This window comes from Acanthochromis polyacanthus, chromosome 10 (assembly GCF_021347895.1).
Source record: "Acanthochromis polyacanthus isolate Apoly-LR-REF ecotype Palm Island chromosome 10, KAUST_Apoly_ChrSc, whole genome shotgun sequence".
NCBI lineage: Eukaryota > Metazoa > Chordata > Actinopteri > Pomacentridae > Acanthochromis > Acanthochromis polyacanthus.
Window position 1 is genome coordinate 16,736,638 of NC_067122.1, and position 17,317 is coordinate 16,753,954.

At 40.5% G+C, this 17,317-nt stretch overlaps 1 protein-coding gene across 3 annotated transcripts in view; it reads left to right on the top strand.

The window, feature by feature from the left end:
* macrod1 (mono-ADP ribosylhydrolase 1) overlaps positions 1 to 17,317 on the top strand; it is a 134,838-nt gene that overhangs the window by 80,369 nt on the left and 37,152 nt on the right. For 2 of the 3 annotated variants that reach the window (XM_022203272.2, XM_051954450.1), the window contains exon 5: positions 10,431 to 10,547. The exons of the other annotated variant lie outside the window; for it this stretch is intronic. In XM_022203272.2, coding sequence (XP_022058964.2) covers positions 10,431 to 10,547 — 117 coding nt within the window. The remainder of the gene's footprint in view (positions 1 to 10,430; positions 10,548 to 17,317) is intronic. 3 annotated transcript variants of the gene reach the window in all.

Sequence of the window (17,317 nt, forward strand, 5' to 3'; positions counted from 1 at the left end):
TCTCTTGTCCAAATTTGGTGAGCCTGTGCCCACTGTAGCCTCACTTTCCTGTCTTTAGCTGACTGAAGTGGCACCCTGTGTGGTCTTCGGCTGCTGCAGCCCATCTGCTCAACGTGTTGTGCATTCAGAGATGCTGTTCATGTTCTTGTTTGTAACAAGTGCTTATTTTAATCACTGCTGCCTTTCTATCAGCTTGAACCAGTTTGAAAATTCTTCCCTGACCTCTGTCATCATTAAGGTATTTTTCACCTTGAGAACTGCCACTCACTACATGTTTTTTCTTTTTCAAACCACTCTCAGTGAGAGAGAGATGGTTGAGCATGAAAATACCAGTGAATCTGCAGTTTCTGAAGTACTCAAACCAGCCCATCACTTCAATCACCTTGGTTCTGTATTCTGATGCTTTGTTTGAACTTCACCACATCCTCATGACTATGTTTTCATTCCTAAATGCTTTTTGTCTCTGTGACCTGATTGGCTGATTAGATATTTGATTTACAGAGTAGTTACACAGGTACATAATAAAGTGGACAATGTATATATACAGTATGCATCTTAGTCTGATTTGTGATTTTGCTTTTCATATGTTTATAGCCAGGACATAGTCTTCCTTTAGGTCACTGTATGTACCTTTGGGATATCTGCGGCACATTGAAGTATTTCTCCACATCCCTCAGTTAAACGTAGGAAGTCTGTTGAGATAAGATACCTAACCTCTTCACCACATCAAATCTTCAAGGTTGAAAACTGAAATCTGCTATTTCAACTGAAGTAGACCCACAGAAGTTGTAAGTACAACTAGCTTGTTCTAATGCTTTGTGGAAGCGACTGATATTTTTCCGTAAAGATGGATGAAATGACAATCTCAAAGTGTGTGACAATGGTAGTAATGAATCTTCAGAGAATTATGACTGAATCTGAAGCTTTATACTATCATTCTGTCATCCATTCAAATCCTCACCTTTTTGACATGCTGCACTTTTATAATAACAACACACTGATCAAACAGAGACAGACACTCACAGGCAGCTGCTATCAGAGATCCTGCTATGGGTCTTTAGGGACGCAGTGTACAGGATGTGAACCAGCCATTTAGACTTGGTCTGCATATGATTGGTTTAGGTGTGTTAAGACATCCAGACCCAGTGCACAATAGATGAGCACAGTCCCAATTAAAATTTCATCGACTTACATTTTTGAATTAGGGGAGGAAAAGAAAGAACAAAGTCTTCTCACACTGGATTTCTCACAAAGCTCTAAAGCCAGGCTGAATTTGTGTGAGCAGACATCTATAGTCAGTCCTCAAGAACCGGGAATAGGGTTTGACATCCAGCGCTGTGGTCCCTGTGTGTCTGCAGCCCCTCTCTCTGCTTTCTCCTCGTCTGGAAGAGGGGAAAAAATGCAGACGGGGAATAGGCATGTCTTCTTGCCTTTGAGAACAAATGAAGAAGAGAGCATGCATTGTGAATGAAAGGAGAGAGTGGAAGATTGGTTTTGGGGCGTGGAGATGAGATGAGAGGCAGAGAGCACTTAGTGTACCTTCCACATGCAGACAGCGCTGCCTGTGTCTGTCGCATACATAAATTTGTCCGTTTCACTGCTGCTAGCGACAATAATGTTTGTGTGTGCGGATAAGTTCATAATAGCAGCATTTAACAGGTTGCACCGCATCTGTACGTGAATGCACGTTTCAAGTTTGTGTGTGTACAAGTGCATATATAGAGCTGTGTGTTGAAGCAGTGTGCATGTTTGTGCGTCCATCCACCAGCAGACCCATCCTAAATGTTGCCTTGGCAACAAGCTGACTGAAGTAAATGAGTGTCCCGGCTCTGGTGAGGGATTGTGGGAAAGCAATATGCCAGCGTTCCACCCCATTAGTTTGACAGACAGCCTGTTTGGCCTATAAGAGGTCAGCTGGCAAGGGCAGCCGCATTAGTATTCCATAGGAGAGACATCAGGATTGGTTTTACTCTAATGTCAATCTAACTCTGTGTGTGTGTGTGTGTGTGTGTGTGTGTGTGTGTGTGTGTGTGTGTGTGTCTGTGTGTGTGTGTGTCTGTGTGTGTGTGTGTGTGTGTTAATGGTGTGCGGTTGGGGTTTGCAGGAGGTAAAGCTTGTCCTGGTATATAGCACTGCAGGCAGGGAGGTGTGTCTGTGTGTGTGTCTGTGTGTGTCTGTGTTTGTTTGTGTGCCCTGCTGGGGGTTGCAGGCTCCTCGCCAGGTAAGCATATCGCCAATTATCACTTCGCAGTCTCTCTACATCCCCTGCCTCTCTCCCCCAGAGTCAGTCAATACAAAGCCTGTGAGGGAGATGTGATAACACCTAAACTGGTCAGCCGCCTGCTTAGCTGGCTGGTCACCTGTCGAAAGAAGCCAAAATCCGAATTTCTAAGCCCTTCCTGTATCCATCCATGCATTGGACCTTTTTAATCCATTCTCCTCTCTTCCCCTTTTGTTTTCAGCCTCACCCACTCTCCTCACCTACACAGCGTTTTTTTACACTTGATCCCCTTCCAAACCCATTTCTCTTTGTCCGACTGCACTCTTCAGTCTCCCGTCTCGTCTCTCTCTGTCTCTGTGTGTTTCTCCATTGCTGCATTGTTTTTTGTTTGTCTGCCCCAATCTCTCGTTCCCTGGAGGACTGAGCTTCAGCTTAAAGCGTTGATGTGATATTATGTATGGTAATGAAGGCTAAATAATGAACGCAGTTTTTTAAATATGGAAATTAGTTTGACACTTCTTACAAGATTTTTTTTAGTGTCTAGCAATATAAATTAAATTCATGACTAATTCATTATAATCTGTTGATGTGTATTGGTGGTATTTGGTGTAGCCAATTATAGCTGATAGTTGAGTAGCTCAGGTGCTCCATTTGCATCTGACTGTGTCAGTGGAGTATAAACAGCAAGTATCCTTTGACACCATACTGATGCTAATTTGGTAAGGAATTCAACTGTCTGTCTAAATGAGGGATACATCAGTACTGACAGTATTAACTCTAACTTTGTTAGTTACACAGTGAAAGGCATTTGTGGTATTAACAAAAGCAATGCATTAAATAATTATAGGTACAGGTGGAAAATCACAGAAAACAAAGCAATGTCTGAATTCACTCTGTGTACACTATTTACATACATACAATATGGCCTGAAACAATTAGTGTCTACACTATGTACAGTACTTTGTATTAACAGAGCAACATACTGCATTTTAAAGGTTCTATATATGACATTTTGAACATAAACAATGGATGAATACAACAATAAACATTTTTTTTGCTATGTAAATATATTGTGGAGTAATAGTGCTCCTAGCAGAGAATGAGGTTACACTATATCTGTAATCCGATCTTCGCTTTCTATGTTTTGGGAGTCACACCAGCTGGATGCATGTTAGTGCCTATTAGTGCACGAGTGCATATGAGTCCCTCACTTTGAAACTGTCAGCCTTTCATTCCACATGGGGAGAGCAAAAATGTAGTCTGGAGATTCTGGTCAGTCCCTCCAATAACCAAAGTACACCAAATAAAAGTAATTTATGTTATTAACTTAATACAAACCAAAGTATCTGAGAATTTGAAGCTTTGCCCTAATGGCAGTACTTGGATCACCCCTGTAATTACACTTCATCTTTAGTAAGGCATGGGTATTTGTATGAAGTTACCCTCTAGGGACCATAAATGTTTATGCTAAATGTCACGGTAATCTGTTCAATTGTTGATGAGATATTACAATCTGTGGCGGACGAAGAACCTGACACCTATTCCAGCTGTCATGCTTAAACCACAAGTCACAGTCACATTATAGATGCAGTGAGGTCAATGCCACTGGACCATTACAGAAGAAGACAAGGGCTAAATAAGACACATATCAGAAATCACAGCAGCTATGTGTGACAATGCAGAAAGGATTGTAGATCAATACCTTCTCCACTAATTTCAAAATGTTTAATATTTCATGAAGAAAGATGGATTTTAATTTTGTGATTTTGCTTTTTGCAGCATGACCAGATGGACTCCACTGATATTGTGGAAGTAATGGATAATATTGATGATCTTGGTTGAAGGCCATCCAAATACACCTGCGTATGTGTCTGCACTGAAAAAATACTGCAGCTGCAGCTTTACTTCAAACACATCTTTCATTTGCACTCCCCTCTGCTCATGAATCCCCCCTTCATATTTCAGGCTGCATTGAAGTGACAGAACAGTGTCTGAATCTACTCAGTAGCGTGCAGTGCTCATGCTGGGCTATTACACCGGCTCCCACAGAGTCAGAAGTTGCCACAGTCTGAAAGAAAGCTAACATGGTCTGTCTTCAGTGGAAAGAGTGAGAGGAATAGTTTCTTCACATAAGAGAGGTGGGAGTCATGGAGAGGCTGAATAGGTGTACGAGTATTTAATAACCATATTCATCAGGTTCAGGCTGTGACCAGACAAAGTTTATTCTATACACACTCTTCTCATCTACATTTGTCAAGGAACAGTTAAGTTAAAGGACCAGTGTTCAGGATTTAGTGGCATCTAGCGGTGTGATAGATATAGATAATTGAAACTGAATGTCTTTCCAAGTATGTAGGAGAACCTACAGTGGCTGTGCTTAAATGAAGCACAAAAGCTGTTATCTAGGACCAATGTTTGGTTTTGTCTTCTGAACTACTGTGGAAACATGGTGGCACAACATGATGACCTCCATGGAGATCATGTTGTGTACATATGAAAGGCTGACTTTAAGCTAAAGAAAACACAGCGATTGACAACAGGTGAGAATACACTAATGAAGCCACAATTCCTGTATTCCATTCCTGCTGATAGCTTCACTTAAATCCTGCACACTCGACCTTTAAGCATGAGAAAATCCCTGGCTTCTTCAGCTACCCGCACAATTTGTGTAAGAGCAAATCCGGAAAGTGCGTGACCTCATTTGCAGCTGAAAGGACAGGATGTGTTGTTGCAGTTTGTGCTTGTTCACCACCTAAAAGTGAAAAATCATCATGGACACTGTTGTAATGTTTCCACTATGGTTGCATAGTAATCTTTAATGCAGAAATGACTTTGGTTATCTAAATAATCCCAGAATACTCAACGAAAGATTTTCATTCTCAATCATGAGTCATTTTTGCATCTGTCTTAGGTCCTTTTGTGCTTCTCTGTTGTCGTCTGATTGACTCTGCAACAAGAAATGTTAATAGTCACCTCATATAGAGGCACCAGATCAGGAGCTTAAACCCAGTAGGCTTGGTCAGTAATCCATCCATGACAGTCGTAAGCCAGCCACCTTAACACTGAGGGTGTCAAATCTAGACTGCCCCTCTGGCCAGGCTCCTGATGTAAGGCAACAAATGCATCAGGCTGCACTAACAACACACTAATCAATTTTCTGTGGATTATGGTAACTTGGCGGGATAATCTTATGGTCACATGACCTTACAGATGTCATTAAATTCCAGTATTTATTGTCTTCCAAACAATTTTCTGTGCAAGTATATATGTTACTGAATCTTGGCTGTATTTAAATCTGTATGTGCACCCATGCAATCGGGCTCTTGTGTGTGTTGTTGTGCATGCAATAGACATTGTGTGGTTTTTTCAGCTGTATTTGCAGCCACGCATCACAGTACAGCTGCGTACGTGTGAGACTGAGAGCACTGAGTGGTAGTCAGGTCAAAAAGCATTGTTGTAGCTCAAGGCTATGTGGTCCACTCATAAGGACTGGGGAAAAGGCCAGTTTGCACACATGCTCCAATGCAAATGCCCACCCAAACACATTCATGCATCCATCAAACGTAAAGCATGAAGGAAAACAAAAGATGTTATTGGTTAATGTTTCAGTTCAATTTCCAATTCTTTTTCTTTTGATTCTGTTTTTTCTTGCCTGTTTTCTTATCTCCCTCCAGACTATTTTTACATCTGCTGCTCTCCCTTATTCCCCTCCCTTCCTCCCTCCTTCTCCTTTCCATCTCTCCATCTTATCACACTTGTTCTCTATTTCAGACTTGGGCTGCTTCAAAGTTAGTGTGTGCAGTGTGTGAGTGTGTGTCACCTCAAGGACTCATCACACACGCCGCACGTACACATAAAAACACACACACATAAATACTGCGTGCACAGTAACACATTTGCTTTGACAAGGATCTGCACTCGCAATATTTCACTCGCGCACGCACACGCACTCACAGATCTGAGGTTGTTTCTTTGCAGCCTGAGGAGGTAGCCAGTGTTCAGAGCTCGCCTGTCACACCCTCGCACTTGTGCTTCGCTCACAGTGCAGCCCAGTTCAACATGGCACAGCATGACATGGCACACTACAGCTCAGCACCACATGCAATATGCCAACTTAACACAATAACGTTCAGATAACACCAGACCCCCTGCCTGGAGCTACTCGGTTTGGCGAAACACACCGCGGTAACAGCTGGTCTGTATACAGTCAGACAGAGAGACGAACCACAGGCCAGCATGCTGAGCTGTGACATATGGATGGGTGTAACTGTACTATTTTCACCAAGTGCTGACAAGTCTCGTAGTGCCGTGACAAACCTACTCCTGACAGATGTGTTTTATTCTGGGTTAATTATGAATGACTCCAAAATTAGACCCCAGTTTTCTTTGAACACAAAAGCAGAGTCTTGATCTTACCAGACGACAGATGCTGCTGAAGGTTAAATTACTGGGATGCTGGTTGTTAACATTCTAACACGATACCATTTAAATATGGGCAGTCTTTCAATCCTCTCTCCTGGAAACTATTTCCACTGCATTTTCCTCATTTGGGTTTGTTTACATTTAGAGGGAGACATAATTACTACCAGGATTGTGTTGAGTGCAAGTGTTTTGTTTCTTTTTTTTTTTTACTCAAATGTAGCGAGTGCAGCGATTATGGACCACATGTAAATCAGAAGGAGGTGACCAGGGTCAGTGGTGCGTGTACAAAGCTCACGACTTTGACACTAGAGCCCGGTGTTTATGTTTAAGCCAGGAGTTGTCGAAATGATTTCTCAAACCCTGAGCGATTGGTCATAACAAAATGACATTTCATCAACTTTTTAAGCAACATGCGTTAAAGTTTACGTAGGACAGGCAAGATACTTAAAATATATGCAGACCTAGGTGGAGAAATGGCATTGTTGAGTACACCCGCTTTTGCAATATCACTTAAATGGTAAATGATTCAAAATTGTGTCATCTCTTAAATCTGTTTTCAAATTGACGGATATTTTATCTTCCAAACAATTCAACAAGCAAATATTTTGAAAGACTAAATAGAAAATGCAGCTATCTAACTAGAAACACAGTGCAACAGAAGTGAACATACCTGTCAATAACTCAAGTTAGAAACCTGGAACCTTTAGTGGTACCAGGCATTAAAATGAACAAAAATTTGAAGAAAGCAAGGGTGGTTTAATATTTTTTTCCGTGACTGTACCTCATAATCTAAACTCTGATCTGCAGAATCCCTCTCAGTCTTTAAGAAAAGACTAAAGACCCAGCGTTTCTCTGAAAACCTTTGCACTTGACAGACTGCAAAAATAAAAATTCCTATTGGCTCCTGCGCTGCAAATAGACACCAAGGTCCTGTAACACCTGAACTTGTTTTATGGCTCTTGTCCAGGTTGTTTTCTCTAGACTAGATCCTTGCTTGTGTTGTATCTACTTTTAGATGTGTCGCTTTGGATAAAAGCACCTGCTAAATTAAATTGTAGAATTGTAAATTTACCTCTGAAACAAAGAGGCAAATGCCTCAGACTTGGTGCAGTGGATTAGTGGAAATCAGAGTTTCTATGACTTTCCAGGCGGCGTGAAGGACATTAAATAACATCAGGTTCACTTTGACACAATACTGCAAGATTTGTTAAATAACACGAGAAGCAGCTTAATGAACATTTAGAGAGCATTATTTAATCATGGTGGTGGTAAAGATACACTGGTTCAGCTCAGATGGATTCCAGATATTTGTTGTGTACGTGGCCAGAAGTACCACAGTGAATGCATAGTCCTGACAGTGAAGCATGGAGGTGGGAGTCTGATGATATGGGGCTTCATGAGTGCAAAAGGTGTTGGTGAGATGACATGTATAAATGGCACATTGACTGTCTGTTAATAAAATAGTGGTTGACACTATGACCTTTGTAGAAAAAGAGCATTTATCATGATAATGATTCAAAGTACACTACCAAAATCACACAAAAGTTTCTAAAGAAGAAAAAAAGTGAAAATTGTGACCAAGTATGTCACGTTGAATATCACACCTAGAAGTGTTTTAAATTGAGAGGGAGAACAACCCAACCCATCTGACAAAGAGTAGCTGAAAAAAAGTCTTTGAAGAATGACAGAATTTTGTCAACAAAAGTATCCTCCATGCTGAGTACAATCGAGTCTGTCTTCAGAAGTATAGTTGCATAACATGGGATGTGTAAAAAAAACAAAACTACATGCTCAATAATGAAAGGTGTACAGAATTTTGTTCATAGATTTTTTTGTTTTAGTTTAGCAAAGCTAAGTTGATATTTTTTAAATGTTACTTCTTTAATACAGGTAATTGCTATAAGTTGATAAACTTTGAATCATTTGACATTTAAGTGACATTGCACAGGGTTCTATACTGCAGTTAGTACAGTTTTATTTATATAGTACCTTTTCAAACCAGGTGCTTAATATACAGATACAGAAAAGTAAACAACATGTATAGAAAATAATATATATTTAAAAATGCCGTAAAAGGAAAAAATACCACTAAAACCAATAACTTAAATGAAATAAACTGCTGACCTCTGATGTGTGATTACACAGCAAGCATGGCATCACTTGTGACTGGGCAAACATGAACACAACTCAGACAGTTAGTCCATATTTATATCTGATTCTGACGTATTTTCACATCTACATTAATACTATTTATTTAAATTGTTTACTGGAGAAAAAGAGACACATAGTGTATCTGTAATCTAACAGCCGACATCAATTTTTCTGTGGTTCAAGGCTAATGAATGATCTTTGCAGCAACAATGCACAATACTCTCCAGACAGCGATGCCAGCGATGGGGAAATAAGCTACATTTAAAGCCACGTTTGTCTGAGAACAGGATCCCTGTGAATAATCTCCAGCTACAGTGTATTTTTAATGTAACTTCAGCTTAATCAAGGGCTGTGACATTAGTCATTCTTTAGTTCTGGATATTGTATTGCAAAGCCAGATGTTTTATGGAAATCAAATGAAATCTATAGTCAGTGGACATTTTGCAGACACTCTCATTAGAAATATGTCATGTGGGTGCTCTGGTGACTTAGGTTAGAAAAGCAAAGCCTGTCCCTCATTGAACTACGTCATGTCCAATCCCCTTTGTTCCTTCATTTCCTTTCATTTCTCCTCTGCCAATCTTCAAATGAGGACATGAAACACCTTAAAGTACTTAAAAAGGGTTTTCATTATGATGAAAAAAAACATTATGAAACAAATTGGCTGTTGCAAATTAGCATTATGTAAGTGTAATTTTTAGAAGACAGTCTTGGATCTGTAAATCTGTACCTACCTCCACTGTCTCCAGCTGACCATGACATACCCTCTCTGATCAAATGGAATCACAAAAAGTCTATTTCTTCATAATTCCTGTTATTCTCTTTTACTATATATATATATATATATATATATATATATATATATATATATATATATAAATTAGTTAACTATATTGGCTTTGAAGAGTTATTCAGGGTAGAAACTTTCTTGTTGAAGGTAAATTATCTTGTTTCTACATTGTCTTCTTGTTTCAAATATGATTTAGATAAAGTTAAACGCTGCTTTCTTGAGTCCATAATGACAAGAATATTAATAATAAAGCTGTTCAGACCAAGACTGTATAAATATTAACTTTGAGGAAATGTATCCGACTGCAAGAGTGCAAAGATTCTGACTGAAACTGTAATTGGCACAGCTGTAAAATTGCTTTTGCTGCATCATTGCTCTCCTGGAAATGAACATAGTCACGGTCTTTAGATGTGGTGGGGATCAAAGATAGATACACATTTCTGAATATTATGTAGATTTATGAAAATTTAATTAATAAAGACTAATTGACCAAAAAGTCAAAGTCAGCTGAGTCCTTAATAACACATTAAATGAAGTAATTAACTAAGGCAATAGCCCTAAAATTCATTAAATAGACTGACATACAGAGAGACAGATGCTTTGACTTATTACAAGGGGAAAAAAAGCTGGATTTGGAGCGAAAAGTGAGCAACCAGCAGAAGACAGCAAATTCAGCCGTTCACCACTAATGCTGACATTATCCAGGTCCTTTTAACACTAAGCTTTGACTCTAGTAAATGTGTCTGCTGGACTTCAAACAACATTTCGACTCCTGTAAGTAGTCAGATTGCAGGGGATTCACATAAGTAGGCCAACTCTCTAAATCTCCTGTCGTCTCTTTTCCAGTGGACGGAGCGATCCACCGCGCTGCAGGTCCTTTGCTGAAAAAGGAGTGCGCTTCCCTCCACGGTTGTGAGACGGGAGAAGCCAAGATCACCTGCGGCTACGGCCTTCCGGCAAAATGTGAGTATAAAGTGTGTTTGTGTGACTTTTAGCAGCTCCAGCGAGGCTGCTCGTGTGGTGCTACTGGACTGTGTCCAAGTGTGAGTTAGAGTTACATGAAGTAGGATGTGGCTGAAAAGAGCAGTCATCACAGTTGGGTTTCCCATGAAATATAAAGGTTAAAAAACTTCAGAAATAGAAAATAATAAGAAAGAGAATTCAATGGAGTTATGTTATACTGTTGACGGTTATTAACTGTTTTTTCTTGGAGACGACTTTAAGTAGATCAGTTTCCCTTTTCAGTGCAAAATCAAACACCATCAGAAACGTGTGTGTATCCACAATAATGTCATTTACTGTGTTCCATTTATAACAAAATAAATGGCAATTTCACTCCACTGTAGCGTTTAAAATGTGATGAAAGTCTAGAATAAACATGACAAGAAACACGTTTCAAGGTATTACAGGTGAAAAATCCTTCTTCAGGTTTCCCTTCATCTAAAACACCAACATGTGAGTGTGATTAGCATCACAGACTTTATATACAGTCTACGGTTAGCATCAGTACATGGCATTGATAAGAAGAGCTGAACAGCATTTATCACTGTTTTATTCCAGACATTAAATTTCACTTCAGTAGCTCTAGCAACTTCACAATGAAGCATACAGTCTCTTTATGTGGATATTTTCCTGATCTTTAAATCTAATAAAAATATCACTCTGGCATGTAAAACCATTAAAATGTACTTAAATTATTATAGTCGTTGTGTTTCAGTCATTAGCTGTTTAGTCAATAGTACATTAGCACAATGTGATTATTACAAGAGCCCAAAGTGATACGTATCTTCAGACTATTTGTTTTGTTCAAACAACAGTTCAAAACTTACAGGTATAAATTAATAATAAATTAAACACAAAAAAGAGCAAGTATTTGAATCTGAGAGACTCAATCTTTCCAAAAAAAAAGTTTTGAAAGTAGAAGTCACCAATTTGTCGTACTTTAGAAGCCGACAGTGTTATCTAATAACACTCACCTGGACAAGTCTTGCTGGGATTAAGCTGTGTTGTGTCCTTTTAAATGAAGTGAAATGCTGTTAAGGATGTAAAAAGACCAAACTGCCAAAGTAATCTTGTGGAAGTTTTGGCTGAACAAGATAGAAAAATACCTCTCTACAAATAGATAAAAGGCAAAATATTACTTTATTGCTTATTTACTTTACCTTTTTAAATATTTTGATCGAATCCCTCTCCTGCAGGTATTTTTTTACCTTGCTGATATGCACACATGTTGTTTTTATACGTTAGAAGACACACCATGACTAAAATATGCAGTCAACATCTGTAGCACTGGGGGTGAAAGGTGTTACAGAATGATGTGGAAAGATTGACAGCATGAGATCAGAACCATTATCACGTTCACATCCAGCAGCAGCACCACTCTGCTTTAGTCATCCAGCGTGTCAGCATGTCCTTATGTCCAATTTAGACTTCTTTTGTTTCATATGCAATAAAGTAAACTTGCAGAATGGAGCTTTTGATGATATTCTTCCTCTTCAGAATCACTTCTCAGTTTCAGAACACATGTGGCTGAATTACTCCAACATTACAACTCGCTGTGGTGTAGAAAAAAGTAGTTTCACAGTGTTTGAGCAGAATCATAGGTGAGCTGATGATTGGCAAGAACTTTAAGAGGATTAACTGATGCTTGTAGAAAAACTTTATCTGATCATCCGTTGGTTTAATAAGTCCAGTTGACCTTATTAATCCAGTGTTTTTGTTGTTGTTGTTATTGTTTTTGCCAAGAAGGCGAACATGCTGTATTGCCTTTGTTCTGGCTACAAATAGAAGTGTTGTTTGGTGTCTGTGTTCCCTGCTGTGCTGAATATTCATTCAGCTGCTGCACTTGAAGCTCACAGGGATTTTTGGGCCACGATGGACAATATAGTGGTTGGATGTGTTAGCATTTTCATTAACGTTTTTGAGACAAACATCTGCACAATCCTTCATCCAAATTTCAATGACTCACGTGTATCAGATGATTTTTTTCAGCCCCTCCAGTGCTTGCTTCTTTCTCAGCTCGGCTGCCTGCTTGGTCTGTCAGCTGCTGACCAATAAACCACGTGTCAAGTGAGAGTGGACACTACTGATTTAATTGGCTAATTTATATCAGCTCTGCTTGGAAGTGCAGCGCTATCCCAGCACCGAATGCTTAATACAAAGTTTGACAAAATAATGATGAGGTTATCATTCAGTGTATTATAGATAACAAGACTGTCAGTACCAGAGCTATTCTTCTAAATTGGATTTTTTAAAGGGGAACTCCACTGATTTTCATCACGGACATCAAAGTGTATTCACAGCTCTGGGGGAACACTACTAAATTTGTGAAGAAAGTTGAAGTCCATGTGAGGCTTCAGAAGCTGCACAAAATCTGATAAATTGCCTCAAATGATGACATCACTTGAGTGAGTATTGGATGGAGCTGATAAAAATGAAAGAAATCTGGAGGTGTGGTGTTAGAGAGAAGCGTGGCACTAATAGGTATGGCAGTAATGCAGTAGCCAAGCTTTGTACATAATAATGGCCACCCAGGTGTGTGTGCGCGTGTGACAGTGCGTTTGTGCGAGCGAGAGATTAAAGCGAGTCTGCGACTGTGTGATATCAGCTTCTGGTTCCGCAGAGAGTTTAAGTTCACAGTGACAGAAAAGAGGAAAAAAAGAAGAGAAAAAAGGAGAGAGAAGCACTGATAAAGGCGAGCTCAAGGCAGAATGGAGAGCAGGAATAGAAGAGATAGATAAGGAGAGAGTAGGAGAGTGGGAAAAAAAATAAATGAAGCAACGTGGGGGAGAGGAGAGATGTGAGGGAGCTGAAGACAGCAGGGAATTAGCAGGAGATGAGTTCTTACATTGTCTGTTCTTCTTTGTGGTTCACTTGTTTAACTTTGAGGATGTTAGATGTAATTTTTTTGTGTGTGAGTGGATGCTGCATGTGTGCATTCTTTCATCATGTACTCGATCATGCCGCCTGGTACTTTGCTTATGCAGACTGTTTACTCTGCATCAGTGTACACAGTGAGCAGTATCTCATAGCATACACTGAGAGCTGTCTGTCAGGTCCTATCACTCTGTTACCTGTAACTCTGTCAGCGTGAGATCAACGTGACTGACATCTTTCTGACTCACCGGCTGACAAACTGTGTGTGGGGGTGTGTGCGCGTGCGAGCCGCTCTGTGTTGCGTTCATGTGTGCGTGGCCATTACCCAGCATGTGGTACAGAGACTGGCTCTCTCCTCCCAGACAAAATATTAAGTTCCAAGAATAATTCAACGTACGTCTGCTCCAATGCTTAAACACTCACAACAGGGCTTGATTACCTCGCCGCAGGGGGGAGAGAGAGACAAGACAGCAACAACAGAGAGAAAGCAAAGGATGGAAAACAATGCAGGCAGAGGACAACGTGGAGGCAGAGCGGTGCCGTGGAAAAGGGCGAGAAATGAAAATGAAACTCGACAGGAGAGCGGCAGGAAGGTTGACAGACAGGGCCGATCTCAAAGCCAACTCTTTGATCTTGATTTGTATGGGCTTGCCACCAGATGTGGGATTTCAAGAGCATCTGACTTGCGAGTTGCCAAATGGTCCAGAGGACCTGCTGTCAGCCCTCCATGCAGAGAGTCCGCCGATGATCCCGCAGCCACTTAGCCAGCAGCATCCCAGTATTGTAACCTAGCAACAACCAGAGCGCATGGCACACTACTGCTGCTGTTTAGAAAGAGTCTCATGCAATTTGGGGATGCTGACAAATGACAGCTGGAAAATTTCAAGCAGGCCCTGCCTAAAATCACATTAACCAAAACTTAAAAGCAGTTAAATCAGCAACTGTCAACTTTGGGGCATATGAGCCTCTGTAATTAGGAGGACTTGATTAGCAGTGGAACGGTTGGAGAGCAGTGTGTTTGTGTGTACAGAAAATGAACAGACTGCTCACTTGTGAGCTCAGTGGATGCTGTAGGATGCTTTTGCACATGTGTAGATGAGTGCTTGTGTGTGTTTTGCTGTTGCCAGACAAGGGAGTGTTGGCCAATGCGTTGTCCAGACGACCCAGAGCCCCAGAGCTCACCTGTGTACCGATAAACAGATATAACCCTGCTAACCTTTTCCCCAGCCAGCCCTGCTCCCCTGCTAAACACACCGGCATGCAGCACTGGGGACATAAGGTGCTGAAGGGTGGGTCTGAAGAGAATGAAAGAGAGAGCCTGCAACGTAAGATCAAGACCGCAATCACTATTGACATCCAGTAACAGCATCACTCAACTTTAGTGATGTCAAAGCAGAGACTTACAGACATAAACATTACAGGACTGCACATACAGAGCAAAAGCTAAAGAGTGAAACAGCATGCAGCAGGCTCTACAACATAATAGTCCCCCATGAGTGTAATATAGATAATCTGGCAAAAATATAACTAAAAATCGAGGTCATACATCAGTGAGACAAAAAGCTGGTGAAGAGAAAAATCATCGTCTTTTACTTAACTGTAGAAATCGACCACAGCACGCCATAATAGCTGTAGTTATGTCCCCTTAGATATTTCAGTTGAGCTCATTTTCAGTTTTACTTCCAAATAAAGTGCCAGCTAATTTGGCAAAACTGTTGACTTGTTTGTAACCTGTGGTTTGCCGGGCAGCTTGTGTTTGTTTCTCAGTCGCGAGTCCTTTTTGTAGTGTTACTGAGTTCTCAGATCTCAGCAATTACTGTGTTGAGTAACCACTGGTTGACGCTTGTGTTTTCCTTTAAGATCTGCTCAAGTGCTATAAACCTTCAGTAAGTGATTTCGTTGCCACTTGGGGACATAAATGGAAACAAGCTGTAAACTCAACACTGACGCACTGTGTTGTTACCTTTTAAAATGATAGCAGGTTTTAGCTCACAAATCTGAAGTTCCCATACAACTAACCTACGTTTGTTTGTCACATATCACAACTGCACTGCAAAACAACCTGATAACCCAGAAAATAAAGAGGGCTCAAACGTGTTGTGAAAGGGTCGTATTTTAACCAAGCTGTGCAATTTCCCTAAACCTACCAAAGTAATTGTGCTGCCTAAATTTAATCCAGTTTGTACCATGTAGCTGTGGAAGAGTCAACCAAAGTGTGATATTTTATGAACACTAACCACATAACTTTGACACCAAACCTAGGAAAGCAGTGAGGATAAACTGAGGTCACACTAAAACTTAAGTCCAAGAATAATGGTCCAAAAAGGAAACCTTTCCCATTTCTTTACTATATCTTGCCTCTTTCCTCTATCTTACCTCTCAACAAGAAGCATCCATCCATCCATTAACTATATGCCACTTAATCCTCTGTAGGATCGGGGGCTGGAGTCTATCCCAGCTGACTTAGAACGAAGGCAGGACACAACATGGACAGGTCACCAGTCTGTCACAGGGCTACAGAGACACTGACAACCAAACACACTCACATCTACAGACAATTTAGAATCACCAATTAACCTCAGCATGTTTTTGGACTGTGGGAGGAAGCTGGAGAACCTGGAGAAAACCCACTCAGGCACAGTGAGAACATGCAAACTCCATGCAGAAAGATCCGAGGTCACGATTTGAACTTACCAGCTCTGACGCGATCGTACTCACCGCTGTCCCACTGTGCCACCCAGGCACAAATATGTCTCTTTCAAAACATATTTGGGCTGTTTAGTTGTACTGGAGCACAAAGGTTGTTTTCGAAGTTGCTGTTTTACACTTCCAGCAGATGCAGAGCAACATTAATATTCATTTGAAGTCGTGACCACCTGAAGAAGAATCTGAGACCAATACTTTCTTGTTTATGCCTGTTTGTTAGCTTCTACTTTCTTCTTCAAATACCTGTCTCTTTACCTGCTACGTGCTCCACAGTGTTCTGTGTCTGTTTGAGGTTTGGTGCTGAGCAGGATGTGTATGGTTTTGTAGGTTTTTTAAAAGCAAAAACCTTCCTTATACAGCTGAAAATGAAATAGAAACATAATGGGTGAGACGAAACCAAAAGATTAAGCTTTATGCTGTTAAGCTTTAAAGCAGAGCTGGAGTCCTGAAGTTATTGTGATCCATTGTTAATATAGAAATGTTGATAATAGTTATTTTAGGATTGATAAACAAGACGTTCAACAGAGCTTGCAACCTTATTAATCACACAACAATACAAGCTGTTTGATATCTATGGATAAGTTAACTGCATGCCGTACGTACATTTATCAAATCTTTTTCTAGATTTTTTTAGAACCTGAAAATCTCAAATAGCATTTTAAATATGCCATATGCCTCATTAAACTGTGCAAAGCTCTTCAGTATTACTGCTTTGTGTTGTCTGGCGTGCCAAATACCGTACACTGTATTTGCAGTGTTTTCTATTTAGGGGGAAAACTGGCAGAGTGTGAAAGAGACTGTTTGGAGAAAGTGGGAGTCGCACAGTTGGAGGTGGAAAAAGATGGAGGGAAAACAAGATGGAGCTGGAAGCAGATAGAGAAAGTGCTGAAGGAAATAGAGAGGCACAAAGCAAGAGAGATATCACTCTGTCAAAAACTGGCTGTGCTGCTCCCCTCTCTTCTCTCCATGCCTCCCGTCTCCCAGTTTCTGTTCCCTCGGTGGCCAATTACCGCTAATTAAAATCCTCACTGCAGCTCTCCCGGACTCCCCCTCTTCCTCTCCTCCAAGACCTCCGTCTCTTTGCCTCGCCTGTCACCCTGTCGCTGTCTCTCGTCTGTTTATCTTCCTTTGAAGACATGCAGTTTCTGCCT